At 43.9% G+C, this 22753-nt stretch overlaps 1 protein-coding gene across 8 annotated transcripts in view; it reads left to right on the forward strand.

Moving 5' to 3' along the window:
- The window catches only part of BDP1 (B double prime 1, subunit of RNA polymerase III transcription initiation factor IIIB), an 81182-nt gene that overhangs the window by 29578 nt on the left and 28851 nt on the right, over positions 1-22753 (forward strand). For all 8 annotated transcript variants that reach the window (XR_009461104.1, XM_059725078.1, XM_059725084.1 and 5 more), the window contains exons 11-23: positions 1629-1800; positions 2140-2284; positions 3899-3969; positions 5582-5744; positions 7461-7543; positions 8333-8570; positions 13140-13318; positions 14625-14832; positions 15070-15251; positions 15862-16069; positions 17560-17687; positions 18840-19062; positions 20554-20756. Coding sequence is in view for 7 of the 8 variants with exons in the window: in XM_059725078.1 (XP_059581061.1) it covers positions 1629-1800; positions 2140-2284; positions 3899-3969; positions 5582-5744; positions 7461-7543; positions 8333-8570; positions 13140-13318; positions 14625-14832; positions 15070-15251; positions 15862-16069; positions 17560-17687; positions 18840-19062; positions 20554-20756 (2203 nt within the window). In the remaining variant the exon portion in view is untranslated. The remainder of the gene's footprint in view (positions 1-1628; positions 1801-2139; positions 2285-3898; positions 3970-5581; positions 5745-7460; positions 7544-8332; positions 8571-13139; positions 13319-14624; positions 14833-15069; positions 15252-15861; positions 16070-17559; positions 17688-18839; positions 19063-20553; positions 20757-22753) is intronic.

Genomic DNA, 22753 nt, shown 5'->3' on the forward strand with positions numbered 1-22753 from the left:
GCCTTCCCAGTGAAAGGTGGGTAGGTTTTATAGCCCCAGCTCCCACTACCCAGTGGGTAATTTTAGAGTAGAGAGTTAGCAGTGGGGCCAGGCACGTCTGCGGACACCTGAGCCTGTGGGGTATAAGACCCTGAACCCCAGTGAGGGGGCATAGAATTGGCCCCAGTGAGGGGGTGAAAGTGTATAGAAGGGCCTGCACAACAGGGGTACCTGAAGGGAGGGGTGTGTGTGTGTGTGGTAGGGTTGCAGGGGTGATCTGAAGGGCTGCACCAGGGTTGAATTGAGTAGGGTTGCAGGGGTGGCTGAAGGGCAGCACATGGGCCAGCTGCCACGAGTGACAACAGGAGCAAGTTCTGCGGAGAGGGGCTAACAGCTGAGTTTAGCCCAGTGTGAGGTATAAGACCAGTACCATGTAGAGTACGGCTGCTCGAGCAACCTGAACGGCTATGTGTGCACTAGCTGCAGTGGGAGCACTTAAGCCTGATGGCTCGAGGGGGCTCCTTACAGAGCAGGGCAGGTTGTGAGTAGCCCAGTGAGGGGCAGGATGAATGAGGCCCTGTGAGATGGGGCGGAGTGCAAGAGTGGATTGCTAGAGGCCCAGCAAGGAGCAGAGGTTAGCCTGACCGCGGGCCAGAGCTGTTATCAATTTGCGAGGCCATCTGCAAGGCATGAGACACCAGTGTAGGGCTGGTATGTAGCCTATGTACGGTACCCTAGGCATTGGGGCATTTAAGGGGCAGCCTACCACACTTATCATTTAGTTTATTACACCAAGTTGTGGCAGGAAAGATAGGGTAGCCTGTATAGATGGGCTGGCCCTCTGTCATAGACACTCGTGGAATTTTGGCCCCAAATCTGAATTTCATGTTCTTTAACAAACTTTAAACAGCTGCTCATTAAAAATACAAAAGGAATGAGAAGGGTTGGAGGTCAGCATATTCAGCTGAGATTTTAAGATATAGTTCTAATTTTAGAAATGTTTGTAATGTAAGACTTGCATTGTTATATTTAATATGAGAGATGAAAAGTATAATTATCTTGAAATTCCAAATCAAATAACTGCAAAAAGAAACAAATTACATGAATGAAAGTAAACACAACCTAGATGAATTTTCATTAATATAGTTAATGAGATGCTTAAAATATTTTTTAACTGTCTTGGCCCTTTTTCATGTATAATTAAGACTCCAAAACCTGAAAAGTGAGAGTGGCTTTCAGAAGAAGGTTTATTTGATACATTTGATATTTACTCAATGGGAGGTGCTCATCTTTAAGATAATCTTTAAACTTCATACCTTGTTAGACCCCTTGTTTAACTCTGCTTTCAAGAAAGAAGCTCTAGCAACCAGCCTGAAATTAGTTTCAGACTTTCAACTAATACATAAGCTATTTTCTAAATGATTTTTGGGGTGCCTAGAAAGACACCTCTAGTGGCTAGGTTGTGTGAATGTGAAGGTATGTGTTCTGCACTTCCTGAATATGAAATCAGTTTGAGGGCTCTGAAATTGGGCTTTTCAAATTGCTTTGAAAACTGTGGTATTTAAGTGGTGATAGAGTTTTTTGTTTTTTTTTTTTACCAGACAATTTCTGGAGATTTGTGTATTTTAAATATATTTATCTGTTAACAGAAAAAAATACATCCAGCACAAACAGTGATGATTCTACTGAATGCAGGGAGGAACTGGGTATTCATAATGAAGAAATGCTTTGGGAGACTCCTGTTCAAGTGGAGCAAGTCTTAGATTCCTCCTTACAACTGAATGATGAAACTGAGGAAGATAGTGATTTTGATTTACACAGGTAATTTGCACCATAGAGGCATACACACAGCAAGGGTTTAACTTAAAAAAAAGTCTGTTCACTGGCCCAAATACATGGGATCTTCCTTCTCTTCTCTCTCCAGTACTTGGGTTCCTAGGAATGTAGGGTTGGAAGGGACCTCATGAAATAATCTAGGCCAGTACCCTGCTCAAGGCAGGATCATCCCTTGTCAAGGTTTGCTCTTGGATTCACCTGCTTTTAACTTGTACCTTCAATGTATTCCTTTCCTTGAAGACCACTGCTCAAGTTACTCTGAATCAGGGGCAACAAACTCATCTGACCCTGCATTATACTTTTCTCTTCATTCATTATTTTCAGCTTTCAAGGTAGTAGTAGTGTGTTAATAGAAGCAGAACCTGTTGAACCAGAAATCACCAGAGAGTCACAGGAATGGCAGCTTTCAAAATCTCAAGTTTTGGTTAACAGAAACCAAGGAAGCAGTGATCAAACCACTAAATCAAAGGTATCTTTGTTTTTTGAGTCTCTTTTTTGTGTTTCCAGAAATCTTCATACCAATAGTGATCAACAGACCAAGTAATAAAGTTTTCACTTTATAAGTCACATAGCCTAGCTAGATGCAATTTGACATGTAAAAGACAGTAAACCTGGAAATATTTAGTGAAAGTTAAGTAAATTGACAGATGTTTTGATAAATGTTTTTCCTGTCTCCTTAGTCTTACTATGCTAAGCAGCTTCATTTCTGAACAAAATTACTTTTTTAAAAGGCAGTGGTTAAACTTTTAAATCTCCAAAATGAAATTGGCAAATCTCAACATTAAAGCGCGGTGTCTTGGAGCCTTCCTGTAACCATTTGTCACAAAGTGCGTGCAGGCTTGTTACCAACAAGATTCTTTTTGCCAGAGCCTCTCAAAGATTGACATGGCAAGTCATCTGATTTGGTATCAAGTGAACTTCAATAGTAATCCCTAGGCACTATTACAGGTTTCCTACCTGTAATATGACCTGATGTAATACCACATCCTTTAGACATTATGACCTTTGGGTGTGCCAGGCCTTGGGTCCTCTGCTGGGTATGTGGGATGTTTGCTTCTGGCTTCCCTGCTGTTTGAGTAGATAAACCACGGCTGCCTTTGTCTCCCCAGAGTTAAAGCACAACAACATGCCTTTCCTTTGTTGATTACTTTTGTAACTTTTTCATCCCAAATTGTCCAATTCTCAGGTTTCATACCTTATCTTTTTAGATAAGGTACTCCAGTCCTACTAATTTTTTGGTTTTGTTTTCTTATAGAGAAACTGTTGTATCTGGTTCGCCCAGCGTACCAATCACAGCACTTACTTTTTCCATTGTCTTATAAAGCACTTTGTAAAATTTTATTGCTTAGTTCCGGGAAGACCTAGATTCTGGCTTAGAGCCTTAGCATAACTCAGTTTGCCCTGCTATACCACTGAGACTTATGTGGGTGGGGTGGAATAGACTACTTGAAAAATACTTTAGCTCCTCCCCTCCCCATCCCCCACCTACCAAACCACAACTAACTAGATATTCAGTTGACCTGAAAAAATGTGTTAAGTATGCTGCTTTTCAAAAAGAAATAATATAGAGACAAGCCAGGACTCTTCTAAATTTCATAATCCGAATCGCTTGTGTCTGTATTAACAATGTATTTATATTGTCATTTAGATGTACTGTAGTTAAATGAGTTTGGTTTGTTATAAAACTTTTGCATAAAAAAAAAACCGGTTAGTACAAGAAACAAAATCACCCTTAATAGTACTTATAGAATTAAAAAATACATAAAAGGAAAATACATTTTTGGTTTAAAGTACTTTTTTCCTTTTTAAACAAGGTAGGTTTTTTTTCTATATAACATTACAACTCTGCTTTGTTATGATCCTTGTTTTCTCTAATGATGGAATAATTACTTTAAGACTACACTATCATCATCAATAGCTTGAAAGCTGATTGTGGGAGTATATTTCCAAGTTTTCCTTGGACAGGATAACTGAAAAGACTTGCTTTAAGTTTCTCTTGGGCACCAGCATCTATTTATTTTTTAGCAAGAGTTTCCTTGTTTCAGGAATTAAAAGTGCAAAATTTCATTTTGTTCCTGTACAGAACAATGAAGTATCTGATTTATGTGAGCCAGGTGCAGCAGGAAGAGGCCGTGATACAAAGTCCGAAACAACGTGAGTAAAATTGTTCTGCTTTGTACTGTTGTCTGCTGAGCTGCAGCTTTGGATGAAGCGGGGTTAAAGTTAGAGCAGTTTTGATTCCTCTTTATCACTTCCAGCTTGTACACATGTGAGTGTGTATTACAATGTTAATAGATGCCCCTCCCTTTCTTATACTGCTCTGAATGTATATTTGTCCATTGCAAACATGATCTATTTCTGTTGAAATTGGTTTTCCTTCTCTCTCTGTCTTCCCTCCCCCCACAAAACAAATGAACAAAAAAACCCAATAGTTGACTTCTTCATTAGTGTCTAAAGAAGGATATATACTTCACATCAAAATTATTGCAGCTGTTTAATTTTTTATATTCCCCTTGAAGTCAGTGCTTCATGGTGTGACAGCAACCAGCCAGTTTCTAAGACTTTATTGTTGAATAACCTGTACTTTAAGGCAGGGGTTGTCAACTGGGGGTACTTGGGAAGACCTTGAGTGAGGGCAGTGGTGCCCCTCTGTGCGCCACACAGGCGCTGCCTGGCTGGTTGGATGGAGGGGGGGGAGAGGGAAAGGAAGCTCGCACGAAGTGGCAGCTGCTGCCATCCACCACCCCGTGCTGCTGCTACTTTGCATCTGGCCGTGTGCCACCCGCTGCACTCTGCATCTGGCCGCGCACCACCAACCCTCCCCCCCAGCTCCCACTCTGTGTCTGGCCGCTGGAGGTACGCTTATTAAAAAAGGTTGAAAACCCCTGTCTTAAGGAATAAAGTGTACCCACGAAGAAAATATTTGGGAGATTTTTATAGTCATCTTTTATTGAACCAACTGTGTCACCGAAAGTTAAAACATCTTTGCCTCTTGTATATTTCTTGGATCATTACAGCTTGACAGCACACCTAGATAAAGTAATGAGACTTGACTGGCATTGTGGTGCTTTATGGCCTGTGTGGATAATGCAGCTGTGATCAAAAGTGTTCTTCAGAAGTATGCATTTCTTTGGTGAAAATCATAAACAGTTATAATAATAATTATAATTATTATAACTGATAATTGAGCCTATTACAGATTGAAAAATCCAACAATGAGATGTTCAGAGAATCTAACTGGATTAGGTTAAAGATTTTGTGCTTGTACAAATAAATGTGTGTGGCTGGTAAAGTTCCTAAGTTCTTTGTTAAAGGTCCATCTTTAAGTAAAATTGTATAGATCAGGGGTGCTCAACCTCTAGTCCACAGGTCACATGTGGCCTGCAGACCCATTTCATCTGGCCTGCAGAGCTCCCCATAAGTCCAGAAATTTTGGTGGTAGGGGAGCTGTGGCAATTCTTAACACTGCCACCCTCTCCCCTACCAAACTCCCCAACCCTCCCCCCCCCCCACCTCCTCCTCCCTTGGCTGGGGGTTGGGCTGGTGTTGAGTCACACCCCTTCTCATGTGTGGTCAGATTGGGTCCACCTGCCCCTGTGCAGCTGGATGGGACCCACTGCACTCACCACTGGTCACTTTCCATCTGACCCACCAGCAAAAAAGGTTGAACACTGTTGGTATACATTACTGAAGACTGTAGGCGTGATGTTTTTATGGAGTAAATGTCAGCGCATCTTGAATGCCTTACTCCTTTACTCTTGTGTAGAGAGACTGACAAAGTTGTTACTGAAAGGACAGCAGTGAGAGGGCATCAGCAGAGATTTAAACCTAACCTAGTAGGAGCTTCTGGAAAGAAGAATGAGCCTCTTCGGGCAGAAAGAGAAGATAAAACTCTTCATTCAGAGGTTGAGGGAAAAACAGAAGAAAAGGTATTTTTTGAGTGCTAAATGGAAATAAATAACTTTGTTTGGCAAAATGGCTAACTTACACTAACTTATGTGATTAATGCAAAAACAAAATAATGCATTTTTAATTTTTTTGATTGTGTTAGTCATTCACGTTGGTTTGACCAGCGGAGTGGACCAGCTCTGGACCAGCCAGAACCTGTACGCGCAGCCCTGACCCTGGCCTGCCCCACGCCTGCTCCAGACTCATCTATCCATGGTGAGCAGCGGCAGCAGCCAGACAGAAGCTGCTACTTGGCACAGGGAAAAAGTGGCCCCTGTCCCTCGCCACTGCTGGGCCCCCCTTGCTTCAGCTGCCCAGAGTCCGCACCTGGGCTCCTTTGTGGTTGCCATCACTGTTGTCTCCGGGCTGCCTAGCAAGGCTGTGGTGTCAGTGCAGAGGAGCCGCAGGGCAGTCAGGGTGTGGGCTCCAGGTGGTTGCAGCAAGAACCGGGCAGCAGTGATGAGGAGCGGCCTCTTTTCCTCCGTGCTGAGCAGCAGCTTCTGTGTGGTCGCTCCCGCTTCTCAGCGTGGGCAGGTCACGCGGGGCGGGTCAGGATCGGGGCTGTTCACACAGATTCCAGCTGGTCCACTCTGGCTGGGGTGAGTCCAGAGCGGTCATGGGGTGGGCTGGAGTTGGGGCTGGGTCTGTGTGCTGTTGGTGGTGGAGAGGAGCCACAGGGCACATGAGCTTTGGGATGCTGGGGGGGTGCTGACTATTTAACTGTTTGATTAATATTGTGACTAATTGCAACTTTTTTTTATCTTGCAATTAATTGTGATTTAATTTTTTTAATACTTTGTCAGTCCTACTCTAAGTATTTAGCCTTTGAACATGGCCAGAAATCAGTAGTCCTCTTAACAGTTTTTTTGTTGTTGTTGTTAATCATTACTAATAATAATAATTACTAATAATGTGATATAGTCTAGAGCAGGGGCAGGCAAAGTCTGGCCCATGGGCTGGTTTGGTGCTGTGGTGGACTCCATTTCCCAGCAGCCTGTGCCTGCACTGCTATGTCCAGTTTTCATGGAGACCCCAGCACCAGGGCTGTGACAATGGGAGGTCAGGGTTTCCATAGAGTGGTTCCAGCAGCACTGGCAAGGCACGTGGCTGGGCAGGGCTGAGGCCAGGATCTTGCATTGGTGGCAGCGTGGTCTGGAGCTGGGGCAGAGCCACGATATGCTGCCTGCATACTCTGGACATGGGCATAGAGGCAGTGGATTGCAGTTCTGCCCTGGATGCAGACCATGCTGTCACCACCACAAGATCCCAGCTCCTGCCCTGGCCCAGAGCAGTTCCCTGCCCAGCTGTGCACTCTGCTAGTGCTGTCGGTGCCAGTCTCCATGGAAGCTGGCCATAGTGATGCAGGCAGGGGCTGCTAGAAAATGGAGTCTGGCCACTGTCTGGATCCACCATTTTGCCCACCTCTGGTTTAAAGGTTTAATCGGGTTGGGATATCACTTTTGCTGGATGTTGTTCAAACTTAGAGTAGATGATGGCTCCGAAGAGCTTTCCATCCTGTTGGTCATGAGACTGCTGCATTTATGAAAGTTAGTGGGATCAGCTATCTTTTATGGCTGAAATGAAATTGTCACTAAGATCTTGTCCATAAATTTGAGCACCAGCTCTGATGCAAATAACTTGTAATTACTTCTGACATATGTGACAAGAATTAACCTTAACTTTCTATTCTTCTTCAGAATAGTAACCAAGGTAACAAATCTGATGTTCCCAGAGTGGAAACAACAAAGAAAGATGATAGAGTCTCAGGGACTGAATCTTGGTAAGTATGTAGAGAACAGAAAGATGAACCTTGCTGTCTTCAACTCTTTCAAGTTTTTCTGTTTCCTAACAGTGTTTTTTAGAGTAGTGAATATATAAAGGCTTTTTCTTTTTACATGTCTTTGAGGCAATCTTTTTTCCCCTCTTTCTTTCCCTTGTAATGAGTGGAGTATAGGAGTCTGGGTTGCTTAAAACACACATTTTGGACTGTTGACAAGGAGCAGGTATAGCGGAATGTAAAGTTTTATAAACTCTAAATCCTGAACTGAAAACATACTATTGTTGGTTTCTTAATCCACATACTTCAAGATGTAGCTTCTTATCTGTGAGCAAGTTTTTCTGTTCATCATCTTTAATGTTTCTTGCAATTTTCAACAGAGATGATGGCTGTAATGTAGACCTGTAAGGTGTGGCGGGTGTGAGGGAGATTTGTCAAGTAGAAAAATGAGAGGAATGAATAGGACCCTATAAAGGATATGAGCACTCAAAGGTGTGGGAAGTAATTTATCAGTGATGAATACTCAAACACCTGACTAAAGGAGTGAAATAAAATTGTGAGGGCCTGATGGTAGTTGAGAGAGTGTATAGTTTTTCAAATTGGGGCCAAATCAACTTTTGTTATACAATGTGCTTGGAGTAAGAGCGTAAAAAGTCCTTGGCTGTAAAACTGTAGCCCTTCCTTGTGCTTCTGACTGTCTCATGGTGGCAGGATAGAGTACAATGTAAATCTCTGCATTTTCTAAAATTGTTTCAACATCTGAGATGCATTCAAAATTGTATGCTTTTCCAGGTCTGATGAAACAGCTCAATCACAAGAAGATGGCAAACAGTGTGTACTCAAACCAGCACCACTAATGAGGAGTCGAATGCAGAGGCCAAAACCAAATGTAGAGCGGGCAGCTGTGAGACAGGGAACAGTGATACTGCAAACAGATCTTGGAAAGGCAAAAACTGATTGTGGCGAAACAGTGCAGAAAGATTTGATACATTGTGAAGACAAAACAGGCGGTTCACTTCTCACTGCATCTGTAAGTTTTTTATTTCTGAGCAGTTGAAGGTTTTTGTAGCTGTTCTGGCACATTTTGTGTTTCTATGTGGGGGCCCAGATTAGAGACATTTTAAAGTAATAGTGTCCAAAGTGTGTTGGCTACAAATGTCCAACTCGGGATCCTCAACATTCTAGTTTTAGGTGGATTGAAACACTGTAATGAGTTAAATCATAAACCTTGAGGCTGGTCCCCACACACGCACACACGTGCACATGCGTGTGCGTGCGCGCACACACACACACACACACACACACACACACACACACACAGAGTAGCAAGCTACAGAGTCAGGTATACCTATCCTACAAGCACTGGAGTCTGCTGTCGATGGCCAGTCGAGGCTTCTTTCAGTGTGGTGTTATCATCCAGAAGGGGGTCGCCGGCTGGTCCTTCTGGCTGGACAGGTCTGGTCAAGTTGGAGATCAAGAGGGCGCCGCTGAGGGTCACTTTTCACTGCCTTTTATCTGTCCTTGGCAGACTTTGGTGACTCCCCAGTTTTCAGGTTTGCCCAATCCAGGGGTCATTGACCCTCGTGGGACTTCCCCCCCCTCCCCCCTCGGTGGCTACTGGATGGCATCTGTCAGCCCCAGGGGTCGTCCGCATGAAGGTGCAGGTTTGGGAGTCTGTTGATGAGTTTTGAATAGGGCTTTGGGAGTGGTCGGTCTGGAGCTATTCAGCCCAAAAGTTGGTCCCTGGCAATGATTAACTCAGGTCAGGGCTTCTAGCCCTTGATCAGTGACGTTTAGAGATTTCCCAGTTGTTATGTTGTCTTCTATTGAGTTCTTCCATTGGTTGATCTGGAGTTTCCCAGGTGTTAATTACTGTCTGCTACCATGTTACACATTCAATCACTGATTCACTTGCTCTTTCAGGGGCCAGCCTGATACAGGGAAGGACAGTTTGATTCCTGCCCTTGTTAACATTGTTACAATGTATAACTTACTTATGAAACTAAATACATTCAGTTGAAAGATGAAAGGTGAGGAGTATAAAATATAAGCTACCAATGCCATGGCACACAAATAGATAAAAATACCAAACTACAAGGGGAGATACAAAATGCGCACACACACACACACATTTTAAAACACAATTCCTTATCTTAAAGTGAAAGAGAGAGGAAGGAAGAAAAGGTAGAAAAAGAGAAACATATCCAGAGAGGGGAGAGCAAATGCAGGCAAGAGGAAAAGGGGGCTTTCTGCTACAAGTGCAGTCCATAAAACTCTTTAGTATAGGCTGAAAATACTATAAAGCTGAATTGTGAATCTTAATAGAACAGGAGTGGACAAAATACGGCCCCAGCCCATGGCAGGTCTCTCGGTCCCACCTAGCTCAGGTGCAGTCCATCTGTGGCACATCCTGCTGCCCTCTGGGCAAGCAGTGGGGCTGGGGCAGCTCCACAGCTACACTCCCTTTCTAGGCAGCCCAGGTGGTGGCGACTTCTTCCGGTTCCTGCCGCTGCTGGCTCCAGCCCCATGGTACTGCCGGGGACCTGTGTTGCACAGCCCTGAGCCCATGCACCCCATACTTGCTCAGATCCTGTCTTTCCAGGCTCAGCAGCGGTGGTGTGAGACAAGCTGTTGTTTGGTGTTTGGGGGGGGGAAGCGGCCTCTCCGCCTAACCACTGCCAGGCCATTCCTCCTGCCCCTGTCCAGAGCTCAGGCTGCCCAACAGGGCAGTGGTGGCAGTGCAGGGCAGCCCGGGTGGTGCGGCGTGGGCTTTGGGCAGCTGCAGCAGGAGTGGTCCAGCAGTGGTGAGGGGGAGGGCCTCTTTCCCCTGTGCTGAGCAACAGCTTCTGTCTTGTGCTGCCATGGCCGAGCCCAGAGCAGGTGCAGGGCGCACCAGGTCAGGGCTGTGTCTAGATTCTGGCTGATCCAATCCTGCAGGGGTGAGTCTAGAGTAGGCGTGGGGCAGGCTGGGGCTGTGCACTGCTGGTGGTGGAGGGGAGGTGCCACAGGGCACATGGGCTTTGGGCTGTTGTGGGGCAGGGGCAAGTACTGTCCAGCTCATCCGGGGCATGTGCTCGGGACTCCCATGCACATCCAACCATACCCACAAACCCTCCCCCGCAAACGTCACAACCCCTTCCAACACACTTGCGCACACACACACCCCTGCGCCTCTGGTTGGAGCCCTACTCACTGCTATGCACACACACACCCCACCACTGATACCCACCCACACACATCCCCACAAATGCAGCCCTCCACACAAATCTCCACACCTACTCGCCCATACCCACCCCCCTTGCAGTATACAAGAGTAAGGCCTCATTTTGCGTATTATGCAATTACACAAACACACACAGATCAGGACAAAAACAGTTTTAAAAATAAAATTAAAATATGTTATTGCCAATATTTGATTTTTAGTATATGGTTTGTTTTTTTTCTGGTTCCAAGATGGCAAACCTCCTTCCAAAAAGGAGTACTCTGGGGGCAAGGGGAGGAACTTCCTGTGGCAAAGGTCAGGGCTTGCAGGGGTGGAACTTCTGGTCCCAGGATACTGACCAGGAGTGGCACCTGTCAAGAGGGGAGCTACCCTTGCAGCTCTCAATAGCTTGCCAGAACTCATTAAGCAGCCCTACATCTGAAATAATTGCCTGCCCCTGTAGTAGAACTTGGAGAGGCTGTGCTTTACAGGAGACGCGTATAACATCCCAAGAGTCCAGAGCAGGACTGCCCAACTTTCAGGAAGCTGAGAGCCACAGCTCTGAATAAGCTGCATGTGTAGCTTGGAGTCAGAGACCTGGACTCACTACTGCCACGTGGCCACTTAGTACTCCCTTGCCCTCCCCCCCCACACTTCTTGTTTCATAGGCAGCCCAGTTTCCCCTGCCTCTGCACCACCTCCTGTCCAGCTTACCTATCCCCTCCTTCCTCCCCACCAACCTCCCATTCTGCTATACCCGCAGCACCCTGCCTTCCTCTCCATACGCACACCCACCAGTGGTAAAGGTAACCTCACTCCTGCCTTGTGCACAGTGGAAGCAGCCCTGGCCTCTTCCTGCTGTGCTGCTCCCTAGGAGCAGGGGAAGGGAGCAGAAGCTGGAGGAGGGCAGAAGAGCCTGAAGAACCCAGCTGCTGTGGCAGGAGCAATGGTTGGGGGAAGGGAGTGGAAGTGATGGCAAGAGCTATGGTAGGAAGAGGGATCAGTGGCAACCATGTTGGGAGCCCACGGTTTGCATGCTAATACTTTGGGGGCTGCCATTTGGACAGCCATGGTCTAGAGCAGTGGTCCCCAACCGGTCGATTGCGATTGACTGGTCGATCATGGAGCCTTAGAGTCAATCAGAGATGGGGTGGGACTGAGCATGCGTGTGCTGCCCTTCCCGCCCCAGCCCAGCAGGTCAGTTTGTGGGGGAGGGAGATTGAGACCCCCTCAGTGAGGGAGGGAGTGGGGCTGGGGTTGGGACAAGCCCTGCACAGCTAGGCTGCAAGACAGAGCTGTGAGTGGCTTGTCTGCTGGGCGTGGGGAGGTGGGGTATGCACCCCAGGAGGGCATGAGGGGTGTGTGCCTTTGGATCTGTGCGGATCAGGCCACACCACTGCCACCTGGCCCGAGCACAGCCCTGCTGAACACCCCTGCTGGGAAGAGCCCAGGACAGCTTCAGCAGCAGCCCACCCTGCTCCTCACAGATCCAGGGGCACACACCGTCTATGCCCTCCCAGGGTGTGTGCCTTGCTGCCGCCCCCCCGGCCCAGTGTCCCTCGGACAATTCACTTGCGGCTCTGTCCTATGCCCCAGCTGTGCAGGGCCTTCCCCAGGCCCACTCCCTCCCTCACTGCTGTGTGGGGGGCAGATCGAGACCCCAGCAGTGAGGGAAGCAGGGGGGCAGGGGTTTGGGGGGAGTGGGGCCCTGGCTGGGCCGGGTGGTGGGACAAGCGGGGCAGGATACATATACCCCTCAAGCCTCTGCTTCTCTCGCCACCCAGCCCAGTGGGGGCCCCATTCCCCCCAGCCCCTTCTCCTGCCTGTGCCCCACTCCGTCCCTCACTGCTGGGGCCTCAGTTTGCCCTGTCCCCCCTTCCCTCACAGACTTACCTGCTGGGGGGTGTGCTCCCAAATAATTTTTTCTTTCCCTGCCTCAATCTGCCCCCACCCCTCTGCAGACTGACCTGCTTGGCAGTAAGGGAGGGGGTGGGGTGGGGTGGAACACAGTAGATCTTGGGTTGCATTTTAATTTAAAAAAATGATCTACTTATAAAGGTTGGAGACCAGTGGTTTAGCGTGCTGGGAATTGCATTCCTTACCTTTTCTGTGATGTCAGCTGTAAGAGTCAGGGAAATGCAGAATCCAAACTTTTTCTTAGCAAAAGTAAAGGTCAGTATTTCTAAATATATAAACTTGAAATTTTATCTAAATATTAATAATTTCAACTTTTATGTTAAAAGATGTGCTGGTGCTAACTCTGGATAAGAGCTCAGAAGAAATAACTTACAAAGAAGGAAAATATTATTTTGTGAAACTTAATTTTCAGTATATTTCTCTTTATAAGAAAGTGCATGGGCAAGTCTCATTAACAAGCGAGATTTATATTTCTTTTAGGATGCCACCCAGGCACACTTGGAAGTATTAGAGAAGGAAGCTGCTGCAAATCCTGAGAAGCTGGCTTCCACACATGAAAACCTGCATTCCCTGAAAGAGTCCTTAGAATCTGAGAGCTGTGAACAAGTAAAAAGAATTCCTGGAGGTGATTTGAAAAATGGTTCCAATTCTGATGCAGGGTAAGTTTTTGTATGGAGTGTAGGGCTAACTGAAAATACTGGCTGTCTTGCCATATTTACCTGAATCTAAGACAACTTTGAATTTAAGATGACCCTCAATAATCAGATCCTACACATGGAAGATTTTAGTGGTGGGAGGCAGGTGGAAGGGGAGCAAGTGGGTAGGAGGCAAGCAGCCTGACCCCTGGTTCTTGCACAATCCCTGCTGTTTCCTCCTCCACCCATACCATCTGCACTCCTACCACTTCTACTTTCTTACCTGCCCTTTGCAGCCTGTACCTTCCCCTGCAGCCTCTGCTCCACCTTCTCCCTCGCCATTTACCATTTCTGGTGGCTTTGGCCCCATTCCAGTCCCAGGCTAGCCAGGCAACAGTGGTTGCAGCGGCAGGGGGTTTCAGGCACAATGTGAACCCCATGCAAGCCTATGGGGACCCCCTGTCATGGTCAGAATTGCAGCTGCAGCAGGTGCCTGCTCCCTGCCTTGTATGGGGGGCAGGAGGCTTTCTTTTTTTTTTCCACATTGAGTGAAGTGGGGGGCATACCTTATCTTGGATTTGTGTAAATACTGTAATATACCATCAATCTTCAATTTTAAACACATAAATTTGTTGTTTCTAAAACAAATATAAAATAGATTTTTAACCAAGAGGAAAGATATTAGACCATTGTAATGCTGGATTCTTGGGAGGGGGGAAGAATTGGAAAGCCAAGATGACTAAAACTAATTTAAAGTATCAGTTTTCAAGTAAGAATTTTTATGAGATGCCCAAAATCTGCCTAATATCCATTTCATAGCAGTTTTTAGCTATACATACTGAGGTATTGCTTTGACCCTCTAAATATGTGTTTTTGACTTTCTGTTAAGGCTTTACATTTGAGAATTGTGTTTTAGTTCCAGTGTAACATGTACGATGCTATAGGACAGGGTGAATCAAACTTCTTTTATGAGTTGCGTATCTTGGTGGGTGGGGGGAAGGAAGTAGGCCGCAATTATCCTAAAGCTGCCCTTGCTTTTTACCAGTGCATCTGGTTCCCAGCACTTTTACTTTGTAATCCAGCCAGTGCTGGTTTAAAACTCTTTCTGATATGTGATGTGCTAACTTTTCTGATCCTTACTCATCTCTAGCAATAACTCAAATAATTGAAAGCCAGGGATTGTGTGTTTAGGTTACTATACTGGTGGGGCAGCATATGTGCTCTTCTGTAAAATAGCTAATTTTAACACAAAGTTGGGTGCCATCATATGTGGCTCTACTTTACTATGTTGTTGCATATATTTCAGTTCGTGTTTTCTTTGCTCAAACAGAGATTCAGGTTCTCAAAAACAAGAAAGAAAAGATAAGCCAGCACAACTATTAAGGGGTCGATTTCGAAGGCCAAAGCCCAATTTAGGAAGGTCAGCTGGAAAAAAGGAAGTGTCAGGAGCAGATAAAGATGTATCTGATGACAACACTGATAAAGAAGAAAAAAGTTTGCAGTCTGACTGTGAATGCAGCTTGCTTCCTGACCTAGATGTAAGTCTCTTTGTAATTAGAGTTGAGCCTTCAGATGTGTGGAACCAAGCACAGCATTGCTTGGTATCTTCAGTTTTTTATTAGGATTTGGTGTGGGTGGGTATGGGTAGGAAGCTTATAAGCAGTATTTAATAATAATTGTAATGGATTCACAAGGTGTCCCTCTTTAGACTGATCCTTTCTTCTGTACAGTATATTTTGACTCTGATGTTTGCTGCCTTATTACATGTCTTCTAGAAAACAGCAAAATGTGATGTCCTGCCTTTAGGAAAGAAAGACCTTGCTGACTCTCGGGAGGTATCTGTAATACCATTAGTTCATCAGTCCCCAAAGAAGCTGTCAGGATCTGAGAGTGATGAACCCAGCAGATTTTTTCCACCTGCAGATAACCAGGAAATTGCTGCACCTATTGCTGTAGGGTAAGGTTGTGGATACTTTTATTTCCCCAAAATAGGGAATTTTTAAAGGGAATTGTTTTGTCTTTTAATTTGCTTAAGAAAAGCAGGTGATAATACTTCTTTAGTTGTAGAACTTTTTTTATGTAGCGGATATAGAAATGCTCTAACTCAGTTTATTTCTGTCCTAAGCTTCAAATTAGTATATGTTAACTTCCAGGTGTCAAAGGTACTATTTTGATAAGTGATACCTACTTCAATATTTTCATGATAATTGGGCGCGTTTAAACTACAGCATAAACTCAATTTACTCTTATATCTGAAGGGACCCAGTGGATATCACAAATTTTTTGTAACAGTAAGTGAGCAAACAATAAGGATAATGCAGCTGACTTGTGTAATGGAATCAGTCAGTACTGAGATTTCTATAATGCTCTGCTCTTATAAGTTCTTGTTGAAAAGAAAAGGAACTGCCACTGTTTTTATGCATATTTAATGAGGTTTTTGTGTTCATGCCTGTCTTTCTTCCAGAAACACAGTATCTTATGAAATCTAGATCAATGGATCTATAGGTCCTTATATTAAGTTTCTGTAGTATTTAGGTGTTCCGATATGTGCATTTTCTCCTCCTCAGGCTTTACAACAAAAATATCTCTCAAGAACAAAGTAAACCAAGCTCTCTTCAACCAGTCCAGCTAGTGAGAGGCAGATTTCAGAGGCCCAGGCCAAATATAGGAAGAGGAGTTGGGAGGAAAGAAACAGGAGCAATGGAAAAAAATGAATCTGAAGTTGAACAATCAATACAGCATAAACATGAATCTGCCAGTAGCTCACTGACCGCAGTAAGTTTGAGAGGAGTAAATAATTTCAGTAAAATGCCTTGCATCTGCTTAGCTTCTCCAAAACAAGTATATGCAACAGTTAAGCACCAAATAAATCAGTGTTTGGAGGATGTAATATATGGTAGACTCCTTAACATGTTGAGCTATTGCATATGATACCACAACAGGGTCCTTGCTCTGGTTCAACTAATAAGTAAAGGTTTACGGAAAACCACGTGCATCTGACTTCTTAATTGGGCTGCAACATGGAGGGAAAGATTATGCACATCCAAGTAATGCTGCTGAAACTTGTATCAGTATTTAAAAATTAGTATAATCCTTTCTGATTTTAAATAAACCCCTTGCTGAAGAAACTGAGTAAGAGTGGCCAGAAAAGGCATCAAAGAGTGTCCTAGTCTCATCCAGAGCTATTTTTATTTTGGAAGCTTTTGTTTTGTGCTACACTGCTACTGCCATATGCTGGCTGGATTTACTTTGTGTGACTTTGCACAAGTAATTTTGGTGCCTCTGCCCTTCGTTTTGAGTATTTGTAAAATGGAGTATAATTAGCTATCCCCTGTGTTTTATCAAAACATAATTCATCTAGCTTTGTAGTTTACATTAAAAACCTCTGAAAGGTGCTACATATAAATACAACTAATATATCTGAAACTTTGGTATCTGGTTGTGTAACCACCCTGGATCTAGGAGAATTAAATACCTAACTATAGATTCATAGATTCATAGATGTTAGGGTCGGAAGGGACCTCAATAGATCATCAAGTCCGACCCCCTGCATAAGCAGGAAAGAGTGCTGGGTCTAGATGACCCCAGCTAGATACTCGTCTAACCTCCTCTTGAAGACCCCCAGGGTAGGGCAGAGCACCACCTCCCTTGGGAGCCCGTTCCAGACCTTGGCCACTCGAACTGTGAAGAAGTTCTTCCTTATGTCCAGTCTAAATCTGCTCTCTACTAGCTTGTGGCCATTGTTTCTTGTAACCCCCGGGGGCGCCTTGGTGAATAAATTCTCACCAATTCCCTTCTGTGCCCCCGTGATGAACTTATAGGCAGCTACAAGGTCGCCTCTCAACCTTCTCTTGCGGAGGCTGAAAAGGTCCAGTTTCTCTAGTCTCTCCTCGTAGGGCTTGGTCTGCAGGCCCTTGACCATACGAGTTGCCCTTCGCTGTACCCTCTCCAGGTTATCCGCATCCTTCTTGAAGTGTGGCGCCCAGAATTGCACGCAGTACTCCAACTGCGGTCTGACCAACGCCCTATAGAGGGGAAGTATCACCTCCCTGGACCATAGATATTCAGTTTCCTGGAGTTACTTGCTCAGGTGCACAGTATTTCTTTGTCTTCCAAAAAAAGCTAAGAAATTTCTGTAAAAATCTGGTTTGCCACTGAAGAAAATGCAAGCTTTAAAAAAGGATTGCATAGGAAAATTTTGGTACTTGCTAACAGAAAAATGTTTCCTTTCTTTATGACAACTATTGACATGTTTTCTGCCCAAGGTAAAGGGTGAAAATGAAGTCATACGTTCTGAACTTTCAGAAAAGTTGTTGGGTTGTGAAAAATGGACAGAACAAGAGGAATCTCAAGTGCCCAGTATTTCACAAAATGTGTCAGATGAACAAAGCAGGTGAGCCAAGTTTTTGTGGCAAAAGTTTTGAGGGGAAAAAAATGTAGTAACAGATTTGTTACTTTTATACCAGGTGTTTCATGGGGAAAAAATATAAGTAACAAATCTGTATACAGGGGTTATTACTTTTCTTCCCATTGGAAAACAATATGAAGAAATGTTTTCATTATGCAGATTTCTCTAGATGAGCCAAGTTACTGGTTACTGTTTCTCTACTGCCGTCTTGAATGGGTTTTGCCAACAGGTGGTGGCAGGGTTTTTCCAAGTATATACTGTGTATTTATGTGAATCCAAGATGACCTCAAATTCAAGACGACGCCCTAATAATTAGATTCTGCATGTGGAAATATTTCTAAATTTGTTATAATTTTCTGTGTGTAGAATTTAATTGTTGGAGGGGTGGTCTTAAATTTGTCTTTCTCATCACTACAGCAGGGAAGAGCAGTGGCAGAAGGCCAGGAAGTGGGGAGGAAGGGGAGGGGGCACATGGCAGGGGTCGAGTCAAGTGGCTTGACTCCTGCCATCTGTGGTCCTGGCACTACCTCCTTCTCCTCCCCTCTTCCCAGTCTACCCTCTGGCATTTCCCCACTGTAGTACCTACACACTGTGGCACCTCTCCCACTGCCCTTCTGCCCTTAAACTCTTGGGGCTTTCCTGCTCTTAAGAGCAAATGTAAAGATTGCCCTGATGCCCTTTAAACCCCAGAAAATATTAATGCAATCCTGTTCTTGATTTTTTTTTTTTACAAATACTTGGATAGAAGCATCTCCAGACCCAGTGCCAAGATTGAAGAACTTTAGCTCAAGAAATTGGGAATCTCCAAAGCCAGCTCTTTGAAATCTTTTCACCCTGATACTATTTAACATTCAAAAGACATTAACTGGAGTGGGCGTAGGTGGGAGAAACTGCAGAGAAATAGTAGAAAAATTTGGTACAAGACTCTGCTTGTTTGTTGTAGAGGTTCTTCAAGTGTTAGAAACTTTAAATAAGAAAAGGCCACTTTCTTACCATGACTCGTAATTCACAGCATGAAATGATTTGTGACCTTCCTGTATAAATAGTGATTTTGAAAAACTAAATAGCAGTGACTGCAGTAACATTTTTTCACTAAACATAGTAATGTGACATTATTTTTTTGTTTTGGATACTTAGTGTTAAAAAATCCAGTTCTCTAGAAAATAAACCAGGTGCCATCAGACCAGCACAGCTTATGAGGCATCGGTTCCAGGGGACTAGACCAAGCATAAGAAGGCTGTCTAGCAAGAAAGGAGAACTATCAGCAGAAAAAAATACTGCTCCAGTTGAGAGAGAAGCAGGACAAATGGAAATGAGTCTTCTGGAACATGAGGATTGTAGTGTTAGTTTTTCTACCAAAGTGAGGATTTTATTCACATTTCTATTTTTATGCTTGTTAATAGATCTTTGCAAATACAACTTTAATGAAGAGGCTTAGTAGTTGGTTAAGTGGTCATATGGGCTAGGGACAGACATTACACACAAACAGTTTTAAATGATCAGAAGCCAGTTTAAACGTGTAACAGAACAGATGTTTGGTGCACATAAACCACTTTGAAAATGACTGAAACCAGTTTGAGATAAATCTGGCTGAATGTAGTATCAGACTGAACTGATTTGCATCAAACCAGTTTATGCAGTGTCTGTCCCAGACCCCTTCCTGGCTTTACAACCCTGGGCGGGGCTCTGCTGTCTGCTCCAGCCCAGCAGGTCTCCTGCCCTTCTGCTCCCTGGCTGGAGCTCTGGCTGAGACTGCAGGTACAGTGCGTCTGTCTGGCTTCCTCCTGCTTCAACCTCCCTCCACCGCTCCCTGCTCAAGCAGGGATTCCCCCTCCCCTTTGCCTTATACAGACACCTCAGCATTAGCTAGCATACCACATGCTGGCTACAATCTGTGCTGTGAGAGACAGGACAAAGGCAGACAGACAGCACAGTGATGTAGGGCTCTTTGGAGCAAATCAGCAAGTAGCTGGTAATGTCTCTCTCTGTTCCTTCCTTGGAAAAAGTTGTTTAAAAAGAGCTTGAACTAATGAGAGACACTTTTGTTTTGCTGATGGGGTGATAAATGTTGTGTAAACCCCTATTGGCTCCCTTGCTGACCAGCAAGTGTGGGAGGGAACCCCTCCCTAATCAGAGCATCCTGCCAGGGCCTGGCCATGCCCCACTCAGCTCAGCACTGTAGAAGGGAAGGGAGGGCTGCTCTAGCACCCTCTCCCCTCCCCTGGCATCTGGCCTGTGCCACTGCAGGCATGTGCCTGCATTTCTTCAGTCCAAAGGGGATGCCTATGAGGTATCTTACGAACTGATTCTGCCTAGGCAGGTTGGACTAACCTGCAAAAATTGAATCAGTTCAGGCTCAGACTTTTTGAGTGTCTGTCCCTAGCCATGAAGAACAAATTAAAACATATTTTTATATCTTTGTGATGTGACTTTAATATTAGGCTCTTAAGTACCATGTTAGTGAGCACTGTAGGAAGACCTGGATTTTTGTTAGGAACAATTCTATGATCTGCTTGTTTATTCAATTTTATAAAAATTCAGTGTTGTGAGTTGTTACTTTTGTGACCTTGGCACTTAACATATATGTGTACATAAGCATGCTTCAGGCCAGTCATTGTCATGTTTTTCCAGTGACCTATTGAAGCTGGTCACAAAAGGTTGTATTGAATTATTTCCTTTTCCTACTGGAAAAGGTGCTATTTCTTAACAATGAGCAGCAGTGACAGGTCCCATGCATGACTTGAATCCTTTGAAAGTAGTTTTATGATTCAGAGATCAGTCAAAATCAGATTTTGATGATTTGTGTGTCTTTAGTACATTTTTATGCTAATATTGCTTTTCTAAAATAAAGGCTGAAGTGGAAACACCGACTGTCCTGGAGGATTTGTCCAAAAAAGATGGTCCGGATTGCAGTGGCATCACTTCTCCAAAAAAAATTATTCAATCAGAAGAACTTTTTTCCCCTGAGAAATCATTGAAATGCAATAGTCAGAGAAATGAAGTGGGCTTTGTGTCAACAGAAGTTGTGGAAAGCCTTCCAGATAATTCTGAAGGGTAATGGTAACTCTTACATTTAAAAGGGCTTCTAAAACTCTCTAAATATTAATCCAATTATTTTTCTGTAGTTTGCCTTTTACAAGACTGATATTAAGTGCAAGCAGTAAAATATAACTGTGGCAAGGATCACTAGGTGGCACCACTAATATAGACATAAATATCTTTTTCTTTACATTAAAGTGTATTTTTGATCTTGGAGCAAGATACCTCTTGCTTTTTGCTGTCCCTTGAGAGGGACTCGACAAACAGCAAGGAAATCTGCTGTGTACCTGAATCTCACTAGCTATGACATGCTTGAAGTAGTATTTTAGGTCTCTGTATGGTAGGTACAAATCTCAACTTCCGAAGTGGAAAAAGTCACTATAAAAATATACCTAATTTACTCACCTTCATGATAAATGCTGGCCTGCAGGTCTGACTTATTTTGCTAATTTGGCAGGGAACATTTGTATATGTGTAACGTGGCAGACAAAGTAGAGGGTGCTTGGGAGGGTTGGCTATGTGGGGAGTGCCCTATGCATCCACCTATTCCTGTGGGTGGTATGTGATTATAACTTTAGATAGGGGGGGCTTGTTTTGGTTATGGTGATCTTTTCCGACCCACTTCTGAGCCCTGATGATACTTGGAACATCTTTGGTGCTGTGTGCTGTGGCCATGCCCCATGCTAGTCAAGACAGGTAGCAACTTTTATTTACTGAGTGCTAGATGAATTTTTCCCATTGGAATCCTGGGCTTTTAGAGTCCCCATGAGATTTGTGGAGCAGAGATGAGGATTTTGCCCCAAGGATGCAAAGAGGTTTTTTCTAGAAATCACTTAAAATGTATTATAACAATTTCTGATTATGCTGACTAAAAGTTATCAGAGAAATTAGTTTTTAAACCATTTCTTTAAAAAAAATAGTGGAAATTCTAACAAGATCATTTGGCATGCTAAGGAGTATTAACATAATCTGGATCCAGACAGTTATACCAGGAACAAGGTATTAATAGTGAATACATACACCTGAGAGATTAGACTAAGATGTAGTTTCAGTAAAACAAGATATCCTGGTTCCAAGCTTCTAGGGGAAGATGGGACAAAGGAGCTGAAATAAATCCTTTAAAAAAATACTTTAGCCCCATTTTCCATTCTCTCTTGTTTCTTCTTTTTTGTTTTGTTTCGTTTAGTTTTGGTTTTTTGCTATTCACATTCCACATCCTCTTGGAAAAGCTTGGCATGGTGCCAGAAATCTCCCTATCCACACAACCTTTTATTTTTTTTATTTGTTACAGTATGTAGCCAGTATGGATGATGGCAGCCTAATGGTATTTATATTTGTAGATATTGGTTGTTCTTTACAAGGAAGGGGTGTAAGTACTGTTATCCTCTTAGTGCAGGAAGGACAACTGAGATTCACAGAACTAATGTTTTGCCCAAAAGCAAACTGCAGGCAGAGCTGGGAATTAAACACAAGTCTGTCTTCCAGTCCATGTTGCCTTTTCTTAAACTTTAAGTATACAGGAATGTAATCCACGGATATTTTTATTCGTGCTGATACTGGTCAGCCTGACAAAACTAAAAGTCTCTTGAAAGCACTACAGTGCTTGAGAGAGCCATGTTAAATGATCAGTCATGTAGCCTATAATGCTAGGCTCCCTGTTTTTGTTTTTATTTTTGTTTTTGTTCACTATGACCAAATCTTGATCTAGTTAATCAAAATTCACATGCATCATACTTTAAATATACGTACTTTAATTACCATTAACCTCTTCATTTTCCCAAGATGAGACCTTTCTCAAGTAAGCTTTATTTCTATATTCATCTGGCTGCTTCTTATGTTCCTTCTAGTTGCTCTCATGTTTCAGACTTTCAAACCATTGGATCTATTTTATGGGAGAGATCCAGGCTCTTGGTAATTAATACCAAAAAACCAAACTGCCCCTTCTTTCTGTCCCAAGGGAAGTAGATGATGATAATAGGACAAACAGCTTGTCATCTATTTTCTACCCCCTC

Source organism: Alligator mississippiensis, chromosome 3, assembly GCF_030867095.1.
Source record: "Alligator mississippiensis isolate rAllMis1 chromosome 3, rAllMis1, whole genome shotgun sequence".
NCBI classification, from domain to species: domain Eukaryota; kingdom Metazoa; phylum Chordata; order Crocodylia; family Alligatoridae; genus Alligator; species Alligator mississippiensis.